At 40.4% G+C, this 18,042-nt stretch overlaps 1 protein-coding gene across 5 annotated transcripts in view; it reads right to left on the bottom strand.

Moving 5' to 3' along the window:
* The window catches only part of Col14a1 (collagen type XIV alpha 1 chain), a 176,445-nt gene that overhangs the window by 77,836 nt on the left and 80,567 nt on the right, over positions 1 to 18,042 (bottom strand). For all 5 annotated transcript variants that reach the window (XM_048358765.1, XM_048358762.1, XM_048358764.1 and 2 more), the window contains exons 20-24: positions 15,534 to 15,663; positions 13,515 to 13,637; positions 13,192 to 13,341; positions 9,474 to 9,590; positions 1,512 to 1,658 (exon numbers count right to left, since the gene is read on the bottom strand). In XM_048358765.1, coding sequence (XP_048214722.1) covers positions 1,512 to 1,658; positions 9,474 to 9,590; positions 13,192 to 13,341; positions 13,515 to 13,637; positions 15,534 to 15,663 — 667 coding nt within the window. The remainder of the gene's footprint in view (positions 1 to 1,511; positions 1,659 to 9,473; positions 9,591 to 13,191; positions 13,342 to 13,514; positions 13,638 to 15,533; positions 15,664 to 18,042) is intronic.

The following is an 18,042-nucleotide window of genomic DNA, read 5'->3' on the forward strand; positions in this document are numbered from 1 at the left end:
GACTATTTCATACATATTTCCACCTCTATGAAATGTCTAGACAAAATAAATATATAATAAAATAACCTGTCTGAGACTAAGGGTGGGAAAAGTGAGAGACGGTATAGTAGTAGGAAAGATTTCTTTGGGTTGATGGAAATGTTCTAAAATTGGACTTTAGAGCTATGGTTGTTGCTCAGGGATAGACTACTTGTTGAACTGCCTAACTTCGCAGGTGTGGCTCTCCATAGCCACAAGTTAAATTGAATTATAATGATGGCTACATGGAATCTTAAAATGTACTAAAAAATTATGGAATTGTCCACTTACCATGGCCTTTGAACTTGATGGTATGTAACTTGTACCTCAAAAGTATATGTGTCGGGGCTGGGGATATGGCCTAGTGGCAAGATAGCTTGCCTCGTATACATGAGGCCCTGGGTTCGATTCCCCAGCACCACATATACAGAAAATGGCCAGAAGTGGCGCTGTGGCTCAAGTGGCAGAGTGCTAGCCTTGAGCAAAAGGAAGCCAGGGACAGTGCTCAGGCCCTGAGTCCAAGGCCCAGGACTGGCAAAAAAAAAAAAAAAATAGTATATGTGTCGTATAAAATGCTGACTATTTCAGAATTATGAAATACTATCTTTATACTAGAAGTTAGATAGATGGATATACTCTGTTTTCCTGCTCTGATTTTTTTAAGGCCACCCATTGATGATGATTTCTTCTTGCATAGTTCTGAGAGATGGGAAGATCTGTATGTGGTGGTCATCCTTTCTAAATGCCACAATAAGAGGATATAGGGAAAGTTCACCACCCACCACCTACTCAGACATAAGTTCTCAAAGATTTCAAATTTAAGTTCCAGATACTCTGTTAAGCACACAAGTGCCCCTCCACCACCACCAGAACACATTACAATTGAAGCCATTTTAATGTTTGTGGCCTCTAGGCCAGGAATTCTTGATTAGAAGCTATTCCAAAAAGTCGACACTGTCCTTGTTCTTTGGAACATGTAAAAAGTGCTTTGTTTTAAATTTATGATTTGCCTTTTCCTTCACTGCATCAGATCTGCAGCCAACTTGAAAAAAGAAATCAAAAAAGCAAAAGGGCTTCTTACTTAGGCAATAACTCTAGGGTCAGCCAGTTGGAACATCTTGGCTCCATGCCCACCCTCGTGGCTGTGGTAAGATGGCATTGTTTTAATGTCAGGACTCCATTCTTAAACTCATTCCACACTGCACATACCATAAAGTTCCTGAAGATATGGATCTCAATGTAAGTCATTGTTTTAAACCCTTTTCCATCACACATGGCCTTTATGAAATGTATATAGAGAATGGTGTAGGGGGAAGGCAATACTGATGACCTCTGTGAGCCGTACGCAAAGAATTCTGGGATAAGATAGGAGGAACATGCCTTGTATTGCATATGTTCCTAGGCAGAGTTCTTTCTCCTAAATGAATCCGAGACATTACACCTAAAACACCATCCCCTGTGAGGGGGATGAGAAGAGATGGTACTGGACTTACGTGTTCTCTGCATGATGCTCACACTAGGTCCCTCAAGCTCCTGGACCTTTGTGTAAATGCTGATCTTATATTCAGTATCAGGCTGAAGTCCATAGAAGCAATGCCTGTTTGTCCCTCCTCCCACAGTAGATTCTTGTGTTTGTGTATCTGTAATCAAAACACATAAGAAACCTTTCAAAACAGCCATCACTGTGTGATTTTTTTCTTCTAAAAATGCCTAAAATCGATGGTCCACATTAGACAACTCTGGAAAGAATTATACCTTTTTTTAAGATTTCATATATTCATTGATTTTTTGTATTAAAATCACTTTTTAATGTAACAAGTTGGATAAGAAATGTACTCACTGCCTTACATATGAAACTGTAACCCCTCTATACATCACTTTAACAATACAGAAATTTAAAAATCACATTTTTATAGGTACAAAATAAAACTAGTAAAAGACAATAAGGTCAGTCTATTGAATAAAGAACTGTTAATGCACATAATTCTACAAATGTATCTTAATGGATCTGTCGCATAGGTATACATGTGAGTACATTTTCTTTATTATTTATTTTTAAAATAAATATTTAAAACAAATATTTTTTAATCCTGAATTGCTCTTTATCCAGGACATTTCCCAAGGACACAGTCACATGATCAGAAGAAAGTCATAAATTGATATATATTTTTAATTATATATAATTTACTACCACTCAACATGCTAAGATAATGACCTAAGGCATAGGTACAGATTTAGGAATTAGAAGGTTCTCATGCCTTTGAAAGAAGATAGGATTCTAGGGCCTTAGGAGCCTTGCCAATAGGTTCAGGTTGTTTTCAAATGGCCACAAATGAAGATATGAATTTGAAGCAGTACTATGACACCTATAGAGTCCCTGCATAGTTCATTATCCTCCTCTCTCATCCTTGATTTTTTTTGATTGACACCCATGATTTCTTTCCATCACAGTGAAGACTCTTCTAAGGAGTTCAGAGTGGGGAGGGGCGGGTTGCAGGCAGGGGGCGGGGCACAGTTCTCTCCAAACACTTAGGTTGGATTGTGAAAATTCTTCCATATTCTCTTGGCATCGTAACTGAAGAAACAGGACTTGGTGTTTAAGTAGCTTAAGGTCACACATACCGCTTCCCAGTCAGTGGTTACAAGTTCCTTTTGGTTCTACAAAGGAGACAGGTTACACACAGCACAGTCCACAACTAAGTACCTGTTCTTGTATTTTTCCTTAGGGACATAAAGAACTTTGGAGATTTTACGAAATATTGATTTCTATCTTCATTCCCATATCCACAGGAAATTGCTAGGCTTCTCCTGGAAGAATCAGTGTGGGGCCCCTAGGTTTCTAGCCTAATAAAGCTAGACTAAGCCCTCAATTTCTTGTGGACTTTTTAATATGCCAGATTCTGTATTGGGTATTGAATGCTAACAATCACAAAGATAATAATAGTCAATGTTTAATGAGTGCCTATCATGTATCAGACAATATTCTAAGGACTTTATTTCTTTTACCCAATTGGTCCTCATAATACCTATAATTGTTACCAGTCTATAGACCAAACACTGAAGGACTTGAAAGTTAGTAATTTCATATGTCCATAATTTAGTAGTGAAATTGAGATTTGAATACAGAACTCTAAAGCTCAAGGTCAGAGAATGCTGCTTTGGTTTCCACTATCACATCATAAAATAGGTTTAAACATATATCTCTTCAAAATGAAATCATTTGAGAGCTACTGAATGCTCAACACCTAGAAATCAAAATGAAGCTTCCTCATGAGCCATGGCTTTTATCACTCTATTGAGCATGGATGTTTGGATGATTGCAATTAACAAAAAGTCTTAAATGTGTGTCTTCTAAGCATAGAGTGTTTACTATATCTGACAGGAAGAATTGCTGCTACCATGCAAACAACAATTCCAATTTCCTTCAATATTCTATTTAATGAAATTGTACCTGCTTAAATCCAATTCATAAAGTTTTATTTCAAGAAAGTTTCAATCTACTGTTAAAAACTGCACTGATTAAATATATTGAACATATCATATAATCATGGATATGAATGATCTACTCCCTCAAAATGTTAATAGGAGAAAAGTTTACTAAAAATTAAAGAAAATATGCAGGGATGCCTGTAACCTCAGCACGTGAGAGACTGAGGCAGGAGTATTGCAAGTGTGAGGTTGTCCTGAGCTATGCAGTAAGTTCTAGGCTAGCTTGAACTACGTAATAATTCTCTGTCTCTAAACATGTTAGGTCAGGAACATAGCTTCGTAGTAGAGTACTTGTCTAACATGTACAGGCCCTAGGTTCAACCATGAATATTACAAAAAATAGTTAAATTATAGACAATATGAAAATAGACCAGCTGCTGTAAAAAACATTTGTCTTTATTGAAAAGCTGATGAGCAGGAGTAGGTCAAAAGACCAATTGCTTTTAAAAATGCAAATTGCAAAAATATTAAATTAGTTTTTATTGCTTTAGAAAACAATGCATAGAAAAACTGAAATCCATATTTCACAATGGATAAACAAAGTATGTTATTTTCTATTTTGTCTATAGAAAAATCTTAGCCCCTCCCCCCCAAAAATAAATTTAAGTCATTTCACAAAGAAAAGTTGACATTTATTTTTAGGAGCTATAAATACTAGCTTCAGAAGTAAATGTCATAATCTTTATATATTCACCCCTAATGGGATGTTGTCTGTCTTAACCATTTTTTGTATATTATAAAGAAAGATGAAATAAAAATTATTAATAAAACGTGTTACTATTAGAGTTTGGTAGTAAGTGGAACTTAGCAAAGCCAGTGCTCTGCTGCTGATGTCCAGATTCAGGAGGTTGCTCCTCATTCAGCCTAGAATCCCACAGTGGCTGGTTCTTCCTGGTCCTTAAGCAGCTTTTGGAGCCTCTGGGCAGCCAGCCCTGTGATCCACCCAGGACATGTCCCCGTGCTGAACCCTAGGTGTGGATTACATTGTCCCGTGTCCACAAAAGCCTTCCAGGAATTCTCTAAGCCATCAATTCTAGAAGTGTGCTTCTCCTCCATTTTCTGTTCCTTATGGATGTCCATGTCCTTTATAGACCTTCAAAGATAGACTATGAATGGAGTTTTTTACTGCTAAGATAACAAATCTGTAACCTATTGGAAAACTGGAATAGGCACTGCAAAATTAATGAGAAATAGTACTCGCTTGATTCCCAATACTAACAGGAATGATGGTGCACCATGTTGCTTTTGGCATGTGGAATGCAAATCTAACGGCCTTGCCTTAAAGAAAACAAAAACTGATCAGATGATGACTAATTTCTTCAACCTCCATGTGCCAAAAGTAAGATGTCAATCTGTGTTTTTGTAATGGGGGAAAGAATCTGTATGTTTGTATTCATTTCCAGGAAGGCAATTCTAAATACATTCTCTAGACTACTGTCATGATGATAATAATGGCACCAGTTGATGGTAAGCACAAGAGTGTTGAGAATTCAGGCAATTATTCTGTTGTAATTGCATGGTATAAATACTACTACCTCACAGGTTTCTCAAATATCCAATCCCCAATCTTAATGTCACCATTCCAAAAGTTTCATTTTGAAAATAGATTTTTGTTTCATGTGATTTTTTTAAAAATCTGAATCCAGTCTTTGGTAGGGCAGGGTCCCCACTACATGTCAAATTCTATACTTGCCAATAGATTCTACTGAAACACCCAAAAGATAAGAAAAGAAGAGTATCCTTCATATTTGTTCCTGAACAGACTATAAAGAAGTCCAGCAAATCTAGGTGCTTTGTGGCTAACTACTCAGAAGGCTGAGATCAGAGGGTCATGGTTCAAAGCCAGCTTGGGCAGCAAAGTCCAAGAGACTCTCATCTCCAATTAACAACCAAAGTCTGTGAGACTCTTATCTTCAATTAACAACCAGGAAACCAGAAGTGGTGCTGTGGCTCAAAGTGGTAGAATGTTAGCCTTGGGGAACAGCGCCCAGGCCCTGAGTTCAAGCCCCATTACTGACAAGAGGGAGGAGGAGGAGGAGGAGGGGAAGGGGGAGGAGGAGGAGGGGAAGGGGGAGGAGGGAGGGAGGGAAGGAAGGAAGGAAGGAAGGAAGGAAGGAAGGAAGGAAGGAAGGAAGGAAGGAAGGAAGGAAGGAAAAAGGAAAGTAAGTTCATCAGGTTGGGAATTAAGGGAGGAACACAGTATTTGGGACTTCATGGCACATAAATATAAGTACTTGAAGAGATATGCCATACCAAATCTTAGACCTTAAGTCACGTAAAAAAATCATGAGGATAAGGAGACCCCAAAAGAACTCTCCGAACTAGGGAGTTCTCAGGGTTGTAAGTAACTAAGACTATCCAAAAGCTGAATTTGGCAAATGAATTGGGTACTGAATTTGGCAAGTGGCTGACTGACCAATTTTATTTCAGTTTCTCCTAAGAAAACCTTCTTTTGGTAATCATTTTCCTCTTGGCCATAAAAGTATCATACGGTTTTGATAAATGGAGGACATCTGTTATTTTTGCCTGCCTTGCATCTGATCTTCCTTTGTTTGGATCCATCATCCCACTCTTGGTCTTGATTTGCGGAGATTAAAAGCCACTCCACTCCTCCTCATCCTTGCCACCAGATAACAAGCACAGAAGCAACCAGGTTCACCTAAATCAGTTCATTTCATGTACCAAATTCAATGTAACCCATACCAGAATAATATGACTCAGTTCTTGGATCTCTGTTTGGAACATTGAGAATGAGAAGCTCTCCTTCCTTAAGCTCTAGAAGCTGGAGGCTGAGACAATGTAATTCTGAACCAGACTGGACTCACTCACAATGCCTGGCAGAGAAAGAAGGCAGAGGAAAACAAAGCGGAAGGATGGAACAAGACTTCGTCTAGATGACACTGTTTGAACTCACAGATCCAGCTGTGACTCACATGAGATCATTTCAGGCTTCTTAGCATATAAACCAATACCTGATCCTTTGGCTTTATCTATGCTTCTATAAAACAAACTTGAATGCCAAAGCCTAGAGTGTTCATTCACAAAATCCTTGGAAATGTGCAGACATTTGCTACTATTGGTAACTTGAGGCAAAGTAATTTTAGAAAAAAAATGGAATCAAAGAGAACAAAGTTGCCCAGAAAATGTGATTATATCAGACTTCTGTAATGACTTCAGAATAAAAATGCACTATCTGATCAAGCCATGGAAACTATGTATTTTTAAGAACCTGGAAAGTGACGCATAAAAGAGACTGCAGAAATGTTGATGAGATAAAGCTTTCCTCAATCTACTACTTGGAGAAATTTCTGGCTGAGATAGGTCAGATATTTCTAGAAAGGCAACAACTGTTGTCAATGGGATATTTTACAGAGTCAACACACTTGTGCTCTGCCTGGGACACCTCTTCCCATTGGAGAACGAGCACTGTGGGAACCTCCTTGGCAGAGAGTCTGCACCGTGATCGCATTTCTCCACCTCATTCCTCCCCACTACAAGCAAGAAAGACTATTCCCCGATCCAAATCATATAACATCTAAACCCATGCTTACTGCTGCCCTGACATTCGCTCGCCCACTACATTCCTCCTTAAATGTTACCTTTTAGGTAGACTACTGGGTGGAGAAGATATAGGCTAATTTTGCTCATAAATCTCTCAGTTGTAAACTCAGAAGTAAACTGAACAATACTTTAAAACATTCTAATATAATTGAGACTGTAGAAACCCAGGAACTATTTATTATAGACTGAAAATAATATTAAAGGAGTATAAATTAGCTTAACTGGAAGATACACATATATACACATGTATAAAATATACATGTATACATATATGTATATTTATATGCATATCATTATGTAAAGATTCATTACACATATATTTGCATATGTGTATATATCTCTTTTTTTGGCAGCGAAGACCTTAGCTTCAGAAAGAACCTATTATCGTTTTAGATTATCAGGTCAGTGTTATTAGACACACTAATAATATCCTCTGATAAACACTCTCCCATCTCCTGCATAAATATGGTACATTAAAATCACTGAATGAATGAAAAAAACACTTAAAATCTTACAGGAACTTATAGCTGCTCCACTTTAATTCCTTCAGTTATATAAAAGGATTAAAAATATCATATAATAGTTTATGAGTATAATTATTATACTTAGTATTTTAAGTCTAAACAAATACTATTAAATGTCAGCTCTTCTTTACTGAAGTATGACTTAGAATGATATGAAATATAACTGAAAGTTCCATAGTAATTACTCAACTATTAGTTTATCTTTCATCTACTTAAGCCTCCCATAAGTCATATTTAACACAACCACAGAACTAAAGTGTGTTTCTCTGACTCTCTTTTCCTCAGTGTTTATTCCATATTAAACTACCACCCCACATTTGTAGCTCATGTCAGGCTTGTATTATACACAGGGAATTAAGGAAAATGGTCACAGAAGGCTATTGGCTAGAGCTGGCAGCAAAATAGTCATACAAGGCTATCTTGGCTGGAAGCTGGCAGCAAATTCTTCTGGAATGTTCTTCCTAGCTCAGCTCATATTCTAAAGGAAGCATATTTACAAATGGCCTCAACATGCACCCAAACAACGTGTTCTACTTTATATGTTAAATCCACTGTGGGATTTGTGAGCCAGGCATGCTAGTGCATGCAGACAGTGACAGAAGGATCATGACGTTTGAGGCTAACCTACACTATATGGCCAGTTCAGAACTTTCTAGAAATTAAGGGTATCACTTTGTTATCCAGGCTGGCCTTGAGCTCACAATCCTCTTGACTTGGGAACCTAGTGGTGAGATTTTCAGGAATGTACTACCATAATCCATGTAATTAAAAAAAATGAATGGGGAAACCAAGATCCATTGCCTAAAAAAAAAAAAAAAACCAGGCTACATTCTTAACAATTTTATTATCAAGTTTGGAATATGAAAAAATTTCGTTTGGGATTTTCTACTGTCATCCCCATGGAATAATATTTCTTTTTTAGGGTTATTCCAGTCAAATTAAATTAATTTTTACTACGTTGCTTCATTTTCTGAACACTGTCCATGCTAATACTGAAAAGTATTAAAGAGTCCTAGATATTCACTTTTTTGAAGGAATCAGAATTTTTTTGCTATTCTCAATGTGATTTTTGTTTTGTTTTGTTTTGGTTTTTTGCCAGTTCTGGGTCTTGGACTCAGGGCCTGAGCACTGTCCCTGGCTTCTTTTGCTCAAGGCTAGCACTCTACCACTTGAGCCAAAGCACCACTCCCAGCCTTTTCTGTCTATGTGGTGCTGAGGAACCAAACCCAGGGCTTTGTACATGCTAGGCGAACACTCTACCACTAAGCCACATTCCCAGCCCGAGGAGAGATTTTTATTACTCAAAACAGTTTCAAGAGAAATGTAATGCTGAAGAACTTGATCATGATGACATAACTTGGATATACGATAACCTGCTCCTGATAAAAATTTGCCATTCAGGGCTGGGGATATGGCCTAGTGGCAAGAGTGTTTGCCTTGTATACATGAGGCCCTGGGTTCAATTCCCCAGCACCACATATGCAGAAAATGGCCAGAAGCGGCCCATGAAGTGAATGCCAAAATGAGTGCCCACATAGTTCTGTTCACAGGCTTTGAAGAGCAGCTCTCATTTCTTGAGCACTTTCTGTGTGCAATGCACTGTTGCACACTCTCCTTGGAGGCACTCTCCCTTTCAGATGAAGCCTCATGCAGCCCTTCACATAGCACTGTGGTTGTAATCATTAACAGATGAAGGGGGTGGAGGTTTGGATTGGTGAAGTAAACCAGTCTGACTCCTTCCACGTGCTTCATCCTTGATCGCTATACAAATGGCTTCCAGAAAAGGGTTCTTGTCTAATTTTATTATGCATCGTCCATAGCGATTTGTATAGAACAAGTTTGCAGTAGTTGACACACACATAGATGACAGGTTATGCTTACCCTGGAGGGATTCTAGAACTATCCTGTAGGCTGTGGCGTGACGCTGCACCTGCCATCCAACACACAAGCTGGTCATTTCAATCTGGTGGGCTTGGAGATCGGTCACACCCAAGTACACTATAATGGCAGAAAAACATATGGGTCACAGCACAGACAAAGCTACAGATGTCCCTAAATCTGAAATTAAATTAGGGTAAAATTCTCATATTCAAAGGTGGAAGAGGAAATCCTCCAGTTCACAGAAAGTTATTGCACAAAAGACAACTATTTCATAACTGGAGAAGACATGTAGTCATCTGTGAAGTTGTCTGCCTGGCATTGATAATGAAAAAGAACATATATGTTCACAGGGAAAAGGTCAGACCCAATGGGTGGTGAGGTAATGGGTGATTTTTAAATTTTTTCCTCTGTTACTTACGTGTGCTTTCTACAAGTTCTGCAGCAAACATGCAATGCTTCTTTAGTAAAAGAGTAGATGGTAAAATACGGACCTAGCAAGTGCAGACAAAGTGCAGAACAAAGCAGACAATAAAAGTGCCACACAAACACTACTCCACTGAGTGAGATCACATGACACCTTATTCTCGGCTTGGTTTCCTTCACTTAACACAGTGCTCCCACCCCCAGCCCCTCTCCCAGCAGCTCATTCATGTTGTTGCCAGAAACTGAGTTTCATTCATTCTAATGGCCAAATGGCATTCCTTTGTGATCTCACTCATCTGTAGACACTCACAAGAGTGAGCGTAAAGGTAGAGAGTAGAAAGTGGCTCCTAGCGGCTGGAGTGATGGGGTGAGGATGGGCAGTGAGCATTCAGCTATAGAGAAGATGGGAGGAGCAGCTTCTAGTGCTCCATCACACGGCTGGATGAGTGCCACTGACAGCAATGCATTAGGAATACCAACACCACTAGAAGAGAAGACTTTGAATGTTGGCACCACAAAGAAATAATTTTTTTTTTTCGTGGACATGGAAAAGTTGCAGAAGGATGTTGTAATGTCACACATCCATCTTCCGTGCTTCTGGCTCACAGTCACCCTTTCTAGCCCTGACTTCAAGCCCCAGGATGGGAATAAATAAACAAATAAACAAAACACACACATAATACAAACACAACACAAGCAAATTATTTTTTAAATGCATAAGTTGCTGTTCGTGTTTAAATACTGACACACAAAATGCATGTTTTGGAAAGCAACAAAAACATTATCATTTCAGGGACTGCACAGGAGAAAGCATCTAATGCCTAACACTAGACCTAAGCAGTTAAAAAAAGCAGAAAAATAATATTTAATTGCTCTAAAGACCTGACTTCTATCTATATGATTTTCTCTTATGTCTCTCTCTTCTAGTTAACTCAAAATAAAATTACCTAAATACTGTGGGTTTTTTTTTGGTCAAAATGGTAAAAATAATCTTACCTAACCATAGCTTTAGGAAATTCACAATAGTTTACACAAATACTCTAACTTTTTAAAAATGTTTGCCATGGTATAAGGCTTTATTTTGCTTCAGAGGAAGAGAAATACCTGTAATAAAAAAGCCCATTTGATTTTTACTTTAAGGAAAAAGTATAAAACAATGTAACAGTTTGAGTCTTTTAAAATATGTTTGGAATTTTCAACATACATTTCTTAAGGAAGAGAAGAGAGTAGGATACAGGAAAAAGAAACTAGAGAAAGACAAGAAAGTGGGGCTGAAGCTGTGGCTCAGTGGTAGATTGCTTGTCTAACATGTGTAATGGGTTCTATCGCCAGCACCGGCAACAGACTAAGAGAAGGGAGAGGTTGGAGGAGAAGGGAGAGGGAGAAGAGAGAGGGATGGTATGAGAAATGCACTAATCAGGAAACAATCCAAGCCAGCCTGGACAGGAGAGTCTGTGAGACTCTTATCACCAATCAACCACCAGAAAACCGGAAGTGGCACTATGGCTCAAAGTGGTAGAGTATTTGCCTTGAGCAAAAGAGTTCAGGGACAGCACCCAGGCAGGCACTGAGTTCAAGCCCCATGACTGGAAAAAAAAAAAGGCAGAAGTGATACAGTCAGGGAACAGGGTAATCCAGCAAGGAAAACAGAATACAAGAGAGGGGAGAGAGTGTATGAAAATGTTCAAGGGTTGGGGCTGATACAATAACACAACAGTGGGACATACTTAGTGCTCAGAACACTGTGACTTCAAGAGTTCAACAAGCTCAGAACCACAAACTAAGGTTTTCCTACATCTGCTGAAGACAGAGACCATTTCTTTTGGTGCTGAATTTATTCAATATCTAGCCTGTAATAGCCCCAGGATATTCTATGGGAGAGAATTGAAGAACCTCCTTTAATGAAAGAGCTGACCCCTAGAAGAAATCCAGGGTGGTCAGTTCTGGTTTAATAAAGGCCCCATTCTTTTATGCTACCATTTTTCTTTGAAATTCATTATTTGATTTAGGAATGAGGGTAAGATATATTGCAAGTGCATAAACCTCAATTATTGCAATCATAATAGTTGTTCTTCATTGATGTCTTGCTCGACTATGCAGTATATATACATTCATAAAATCTCCTTAATCTTCACAATAATTGCCATAAGGTACTTATTGTCTTCACTTTAGAGTTGAGAAAGTTTGGGCTCTGCCCTGGGCTATCGCTAACAAGGAACACATTAAAGTCTTATACTTTTGATTACCACACAATTATCATTCTCAAGAATGGAGTACAGATTGGAGATAGCACTGAGGGCAATTTAATTAGCACACAGCCAACCCATTTTAATTGGGTCCACTTATGTATTATTAATGCATATTAAAAATACAGATCTTCTGTTTATGGCAATTATATGGGTTTTGAAAAATATTAAGGTCCCAAACTGTAAGTCAGTTTAAAGAAATATGTTAAGGGCTGGGGATATAGCCTAGTGGCAAGAGTGCCTGCCTCGGATACACGAGGCCCTAGGTTCGATTCCCCAGCACCACATATACAGAAAACGGCCAGAAGCGGCGCTGTGGCTCAAGTGGCAGAGTGCTAGCCTTGAGCGGGAAGAAGCCAGGGACAGTGCTTAGGCCCTGAGTCCAAGGCCCAGGACTAGCCAAAAAAAAAAAAAAAAAAGAAATATGTTAAACAGATGGTGTGGAAGTCTATATAACCAACTTCAGGAGTGTGGAAGTTGGACAACACTATGTTATTCCATGGGTATTTGGGCATACCGTATGTCCACGAGAATTCCCAGATGGCATGCAGACAGGATGAAAGAGCATAAGAGAGTACAGAAAGAAGTCCTTGACGTGACACGGCATGTACTTTTCGCAGACAGGGGGTGTGCGTGTGTGTGTGTGTGCACGCGCGTGCACAAAGAAGCAGCAATGGCTTTGAAAAACAACACTTTTCCCTGGCCCAACTTTGTTTGGCATTGGCCATGTCAAGCTACAGACTATTTGGAAATTTTCACCTAATTTGACAAATGCCAACAACAACTTTCCAGAAGGAAATCCTATCTGCAACCACCAAGCCTATCTGAAAGCCAGCTGCTGACAGCCACATGCCAACGAGGACTCGGTACCCCCCCACCCCGAGGAAAGTGCACCCCATCTTTCCATGACACACCACCCAGAATGGGCAATGCTGAGGAGAAGAAAAGCCAACAGCCAGCATGAAAGCAAGGGTTGAGTTACAAGTCACAGGGGAAAAGCAAACAGCAAAGCCCCCTGTGGGACGGAGGCGAGTGCCCGGGAATCTTACATGTTTTCACCACCCCTGTCAGAGCGTCGCTAAAGCCTTCAGCCTGGGAGGCAAATATCTTCACATTGTAGTCCATGCCACTGAGGAGATTCGTGATCAAAATGGTGTTAACATCAGCACCCACGAAAGTTTCCAGGGTAGGGCCAGGAACTAGAGGAAAAAGTATATGTTGATCTGACAACTGAATAGGGAAAAATGCAAGGATGGGCTCCAGTACTTGCCTAGCCAGAGCAGGTCCTAAGTTCAACCCTGAGTAAACATACACATAGGAAGATAGATGCAGAAATATTAGAACCCCACTCAGGTCCCCAAACAACACTTACTGCTGACGGGTTTGTAGACAATCCTGTAGCCTTTTACGAGGCCAGCTGGGGGATCCCACGTGATACGCAGACGGTTGTACCATTCTTCTGAGACTCTCAAATTTTGGGGACCAGAGGATGGCACTGAGCAGACAAGAAAAAGAAAAAGAAGGAATTGATGTAGTTGTTTGTTTGTTTTGGTGTGGGTACATGAGCTTGAACTCAGCCTCCCATTCTTGGTTAGCTAGTTCGCTCAGGGGTGGTACCCTATCATCTATAACCTAGATTGGGTGGTTTATTAGAGTCTTATGGATTTTCCTGCCCAGACTGGCTCCAAGCTGGAATCATCAGATCTCAGCCTCCTAACTAGCTAGGATTATAGGCATGTACCACCGGTGCCTTGCTATGTTGTTTTCCTCTTTATGACAGAACCTAAGACATCTTAGATCACAAGGCCAACCACATTCCTAAGTGGAAGTTCAACAAAGCACAAAGCTTTTGTGACTGTGGTGGTTTTCAATATTCAATATTTTGAAAATTGCTCTCCTGGTTAAAGTTTTATCTGACAGCCAAAGGCTCTTTAAATTCATGTTGGTTTGTTTCTCTTCAGATAATTTTAAGGAAAAATTAAACAAATAGTATTTGTCAAAAATTTCTCTCTATGTACCATTCTGTTCCACAGATATCAAAGTCTGCTGCTCACACAGTGTGAATGTGATCACTCTCAGAGGTAAAAATCTGATGTTTCCTTGCTTCCTTCTTCATACTAATTAATTTGAAGATTTGTAACCCTTTGTCAACTTCTGTAGAAACATTAGTCATTTATATGAAGGACTTTATATACTACTCTGCATCTTTTTTTCTTTTTCTTTTTCTTTATCTTTGGCCAGTCCTGGGGCTTGGAATCAGGGCCTGAGCACTGTCCCTGGCTTTTTTTTTGCTCAAGGCTAGCACTCTGCCACTTGAGCCACAGTGCCACTTATGGCCATCTTCTGCATATGTGGTGCTGGGGAATTGAACCCAGGGCTTCATGTATATGAGGCAAGCACTCTTGCCACTAAGCCATATCCCCAGCCCACTACTCTGCATCTTGAAGGATCTTATCATCACCACTTTTATTGATAGACTCAGTGCTGGCTTTCAAACACTTCTTTAGCTACAAAAACACCACAGTTGGCCAGAATTCCCAGTGCATAGAACAAAACCAGATGTTCCTATACATTGACATCTCGACACATACGCTGTCTCCAAATGCATACAATAAATTCAGTGATCCAGTGTATGAGACCAATTCAAAATGACAACACTCAAAAAAAGAAAATGGAGTGAAAAGCTGGAAACCCCTCATCAGCATTCCTCTCCTCCCTTCTCTTCCTCAAAGATGCTGAGGCCGTCACCATGGCAACCCTGAGGGCTCAGAAGATGCTAGGTGGGCTTGGGCTTGATTGGAGTCTATGTCAGAGCACCAGTAGCCTGGGTACCAGAGGAGAGACACCTGCTAGCACTGTTAAATGAGGAGATGATGCCAATTTGCCCAGCTCTGCTCAGCTGAGCAGAATCTTGACTTTGGACTGCAGGATTTTCATGACTGGCCATGATTTGAGATCTTGTGGATGGTTTATAAAGCCCCCCCCCCCCCGGTTCTTTGAGAACTAAGGACAGCAAGAGTGGGTGAAGGAAGACCCCAGAGACTAGTGCATTGCTCCAAGGGAGACCGGGATTGGTATACGCCTGAGAGACGTACAGAAAGTAGACTGGTCTGCAGAATCTACTGTGAGCATCATTGGAATTTTTGACAACTCAGATGCTGGAGGAGAAAGATTATTTGTTTTTCAAGGCTTAGCTTTTTCACAGTAAGAGACAAATAAAGTTCAGAGCCACTTAAACAACTTGCCCAAAGTCCCACAAGTTGATATATTTTGGTCTCCAAAAGCTTTTGTTCATTATAGCACACAATACTGTGTTTTGAATGTGTTGCAAGGAATGAGTAATTCCAATTCATGAGGCATTTAGAATCCAAAGGAAGGAAGCTTTGCTTACAGGTTTTTCCAGGGGCGGAGACGCTGACCCCCTCTCTGTCGGTGTAGAGGGGTGTCACTGTGACTTTGTATTCCATGTCTGGAAGCAGAGACTTGAGAAGGAGGCTGTTCTGGCTGCCAGGCACCATTACCTGAATAGAAAAGCAAAGAACCACAGACCCAGTCAGAGCACCTGCTCCGGCTGTCCTGCTCATGCAGCCCGACTAGAGATGCTTTGAAATGGCCAGAAACGAGGAGTCAGGAGACAAGAACAGGCATTCATGCAAAAGCATTTCTCTCTGATGGGTCCTGCCTAAGACACCCTTCATTTATCATCGCGGGTACAGAAGATTTAAGTTCGAACCTCATAGACTGTCAGGGGTACTCCTCTCTCCGTGTCTTCTCAACATGCATAACGTTTCCAGAAGAGAATAAAGGCCTGGTAGGCTAGCAGGTGTTTATGGACTAGGAATGTTCATTCTATAACCCAGATTGCTGTTTATCAGCTCTGTTCTGATGGGAAGTATTGTCTTACAAGTCCGGCCTCCCCTGCTTTCCTCTCTTAGAGATAGCCTGGCCCCCGTGTTTCACCCTTTCAGTTGGAAAGGATGGATGCCTGCCAAGAGAAACAGAGCCATGCTTTTAAGAGCCAAGTTCTCCAAGCTGAAACATATTTGCTAACAACATTCAAAAAATAAAATCGCTGCAGTCATTTTGTTTCTGAAAGGAGATGTCTTCCATAATCTGGAGCCACCATCTGTCTGTCTGTAAAGGACTACGAAGAAAGAAAAAGAGCAGAGCAACAGGAAAGCCAGTCTCCCCACACGCATGCACCAGGCGGCATGGCGAGGTGAGCCCTGCAGTCCGCGGGTGGATGCTGAGGACCGAGAAAGGCACTGGCTTGCCATGCTGAGAGCACAGAATGCCCCATCTGTGCGGTAGTAATTCACTACTGGCACGTCTCTGGGCCATTAGGAACTTAATCACAGCTGGGGAAAATGTGAAGATGTAAGAACGGACCCAAATGGACTTAGCAGAGTCACAAGACTGAGACAGCTGGAAAGGCTTTTCCATTCCAGGGTATTGCCAGCAAGCCAAGGGAGGTGCTGTCTCCTCTGAGATGAAGGAAAGAACCCATAAACCATGGGATGAACCCTAGAAAGCCTCGTGAGTGACTGTTGCTAAGCTATTGCTAAGCTCTATAAAAGGAATCATTATATGAAAAAGAAAGCCTAAATTCGCCGATATGATAAATAGAACTCTGCTTCTCATAGGAGAGGGCACTGATATGTACAGAGTTGTTCTGATGTAAAACCAGAAATCTGTTTTATTCCAGAGCAAGTTAGACAACCCTGGCAATAAAGGACATGGGAAAGAATTGTGGTTGTCCTGACTTGTATTTCCCTGTCAGTGTAGTTTCCTGGAGGGTATTTTTTTTTTCTTTAACTCTACTGGAGCACAGAGCTCCAGCGTTCCTCTCAAGCTGTCTGTCTAGCAAACCACCCATGTCGGTGCTCCTTGAATAAGGTCATGCCTCAGGCTGAGAAGCCTATGGGCTGGAACTCAATCAAAGATCGCCTGCGGAATACTGAACACCAGCGCTTATTTCACTTATCTGAAAGTAATTGCTGTAGTTCATAATAACTTGGCCATCACGCTTTCATCATTGTTATCACTTACCACAACTTTCTGTAGTAAGGAGTATCATTATACTCCTTTATAGATGGGTAAACTGAGGCCCACACAGCAAGGCAAGGGGCCTTATTGAAACTCCAGGAATCTAGTCAAGACCTTGCTATAACTCTTGTTGGCTACTCAATATGAGTGCACAGCACACACTTTTGAACCATAGGGGTATTCATTCCCAAGAATAAAATGAAAATCTCTTATGGGGTAGGCAAGTTCTTTCTGCCTGATCCCTACCTGTTGAAGCAAAGTAGAGTAAGAATAAATAAACACACAATACAAGAGAACAGTCTTACTAAAAATAAATTCTTTTTTTTTTTTTTTTGCCAGTTCTGGGCCTTGGACTCAGGGCCTGAGCACTGTCCCTGGCTTCTTTTTGCTCAAGGCTAGCACTCTGCCACTTGAGTCACAGCGCCACTTCTGGCCATTTTCTGTATATGTGGTGCTGGGGAATCGAACCCAGGGCTTCATGTATACGAGGCAAGCACTCTTGCCACTAGGCCATATCCCCAGCCCCTAAAAATAAATTCTGAAAGTCATAGCAGATGGTAGCTTTTTATTTATGAAACTGATCTACAAAAGAAGTTCATGGTAAATTGAGATGCAAACATTGCCATTGAATACTGTTTTTAACCTATTTTTAGAAATGCAAGAAGCTCATGCTTATAATCCTAGCTACTCAGGTCTGAAGATCACCAGAGCAAAAAAGTTCATGAGTGCCAGGCATCAGTGAAATCCTAGCTACTTAGGAGGCTGAAATCTGAGGATCTGGGTTCAAAGCCATCCCAGGCAGAAAAGTTCATGAGACTCTTATCTCCAACTAACCACCAGAAAACCAGAAGTAG

This window comes from Perognathus longimembris, chromosome 12 (assembly GCF_023159225.1).
Source record: "Perognathus longimembris pacificus isolate PPM17 chromosome 12, ASM2315922v1, whole genome shotgun sequence".
NCBI classification, from domain to species: Eukaryota; Metazoa; Chordata; class Mammalia; order Rodentia; family Heteromyidae; genus Perognathus; species Perognathus longimembris.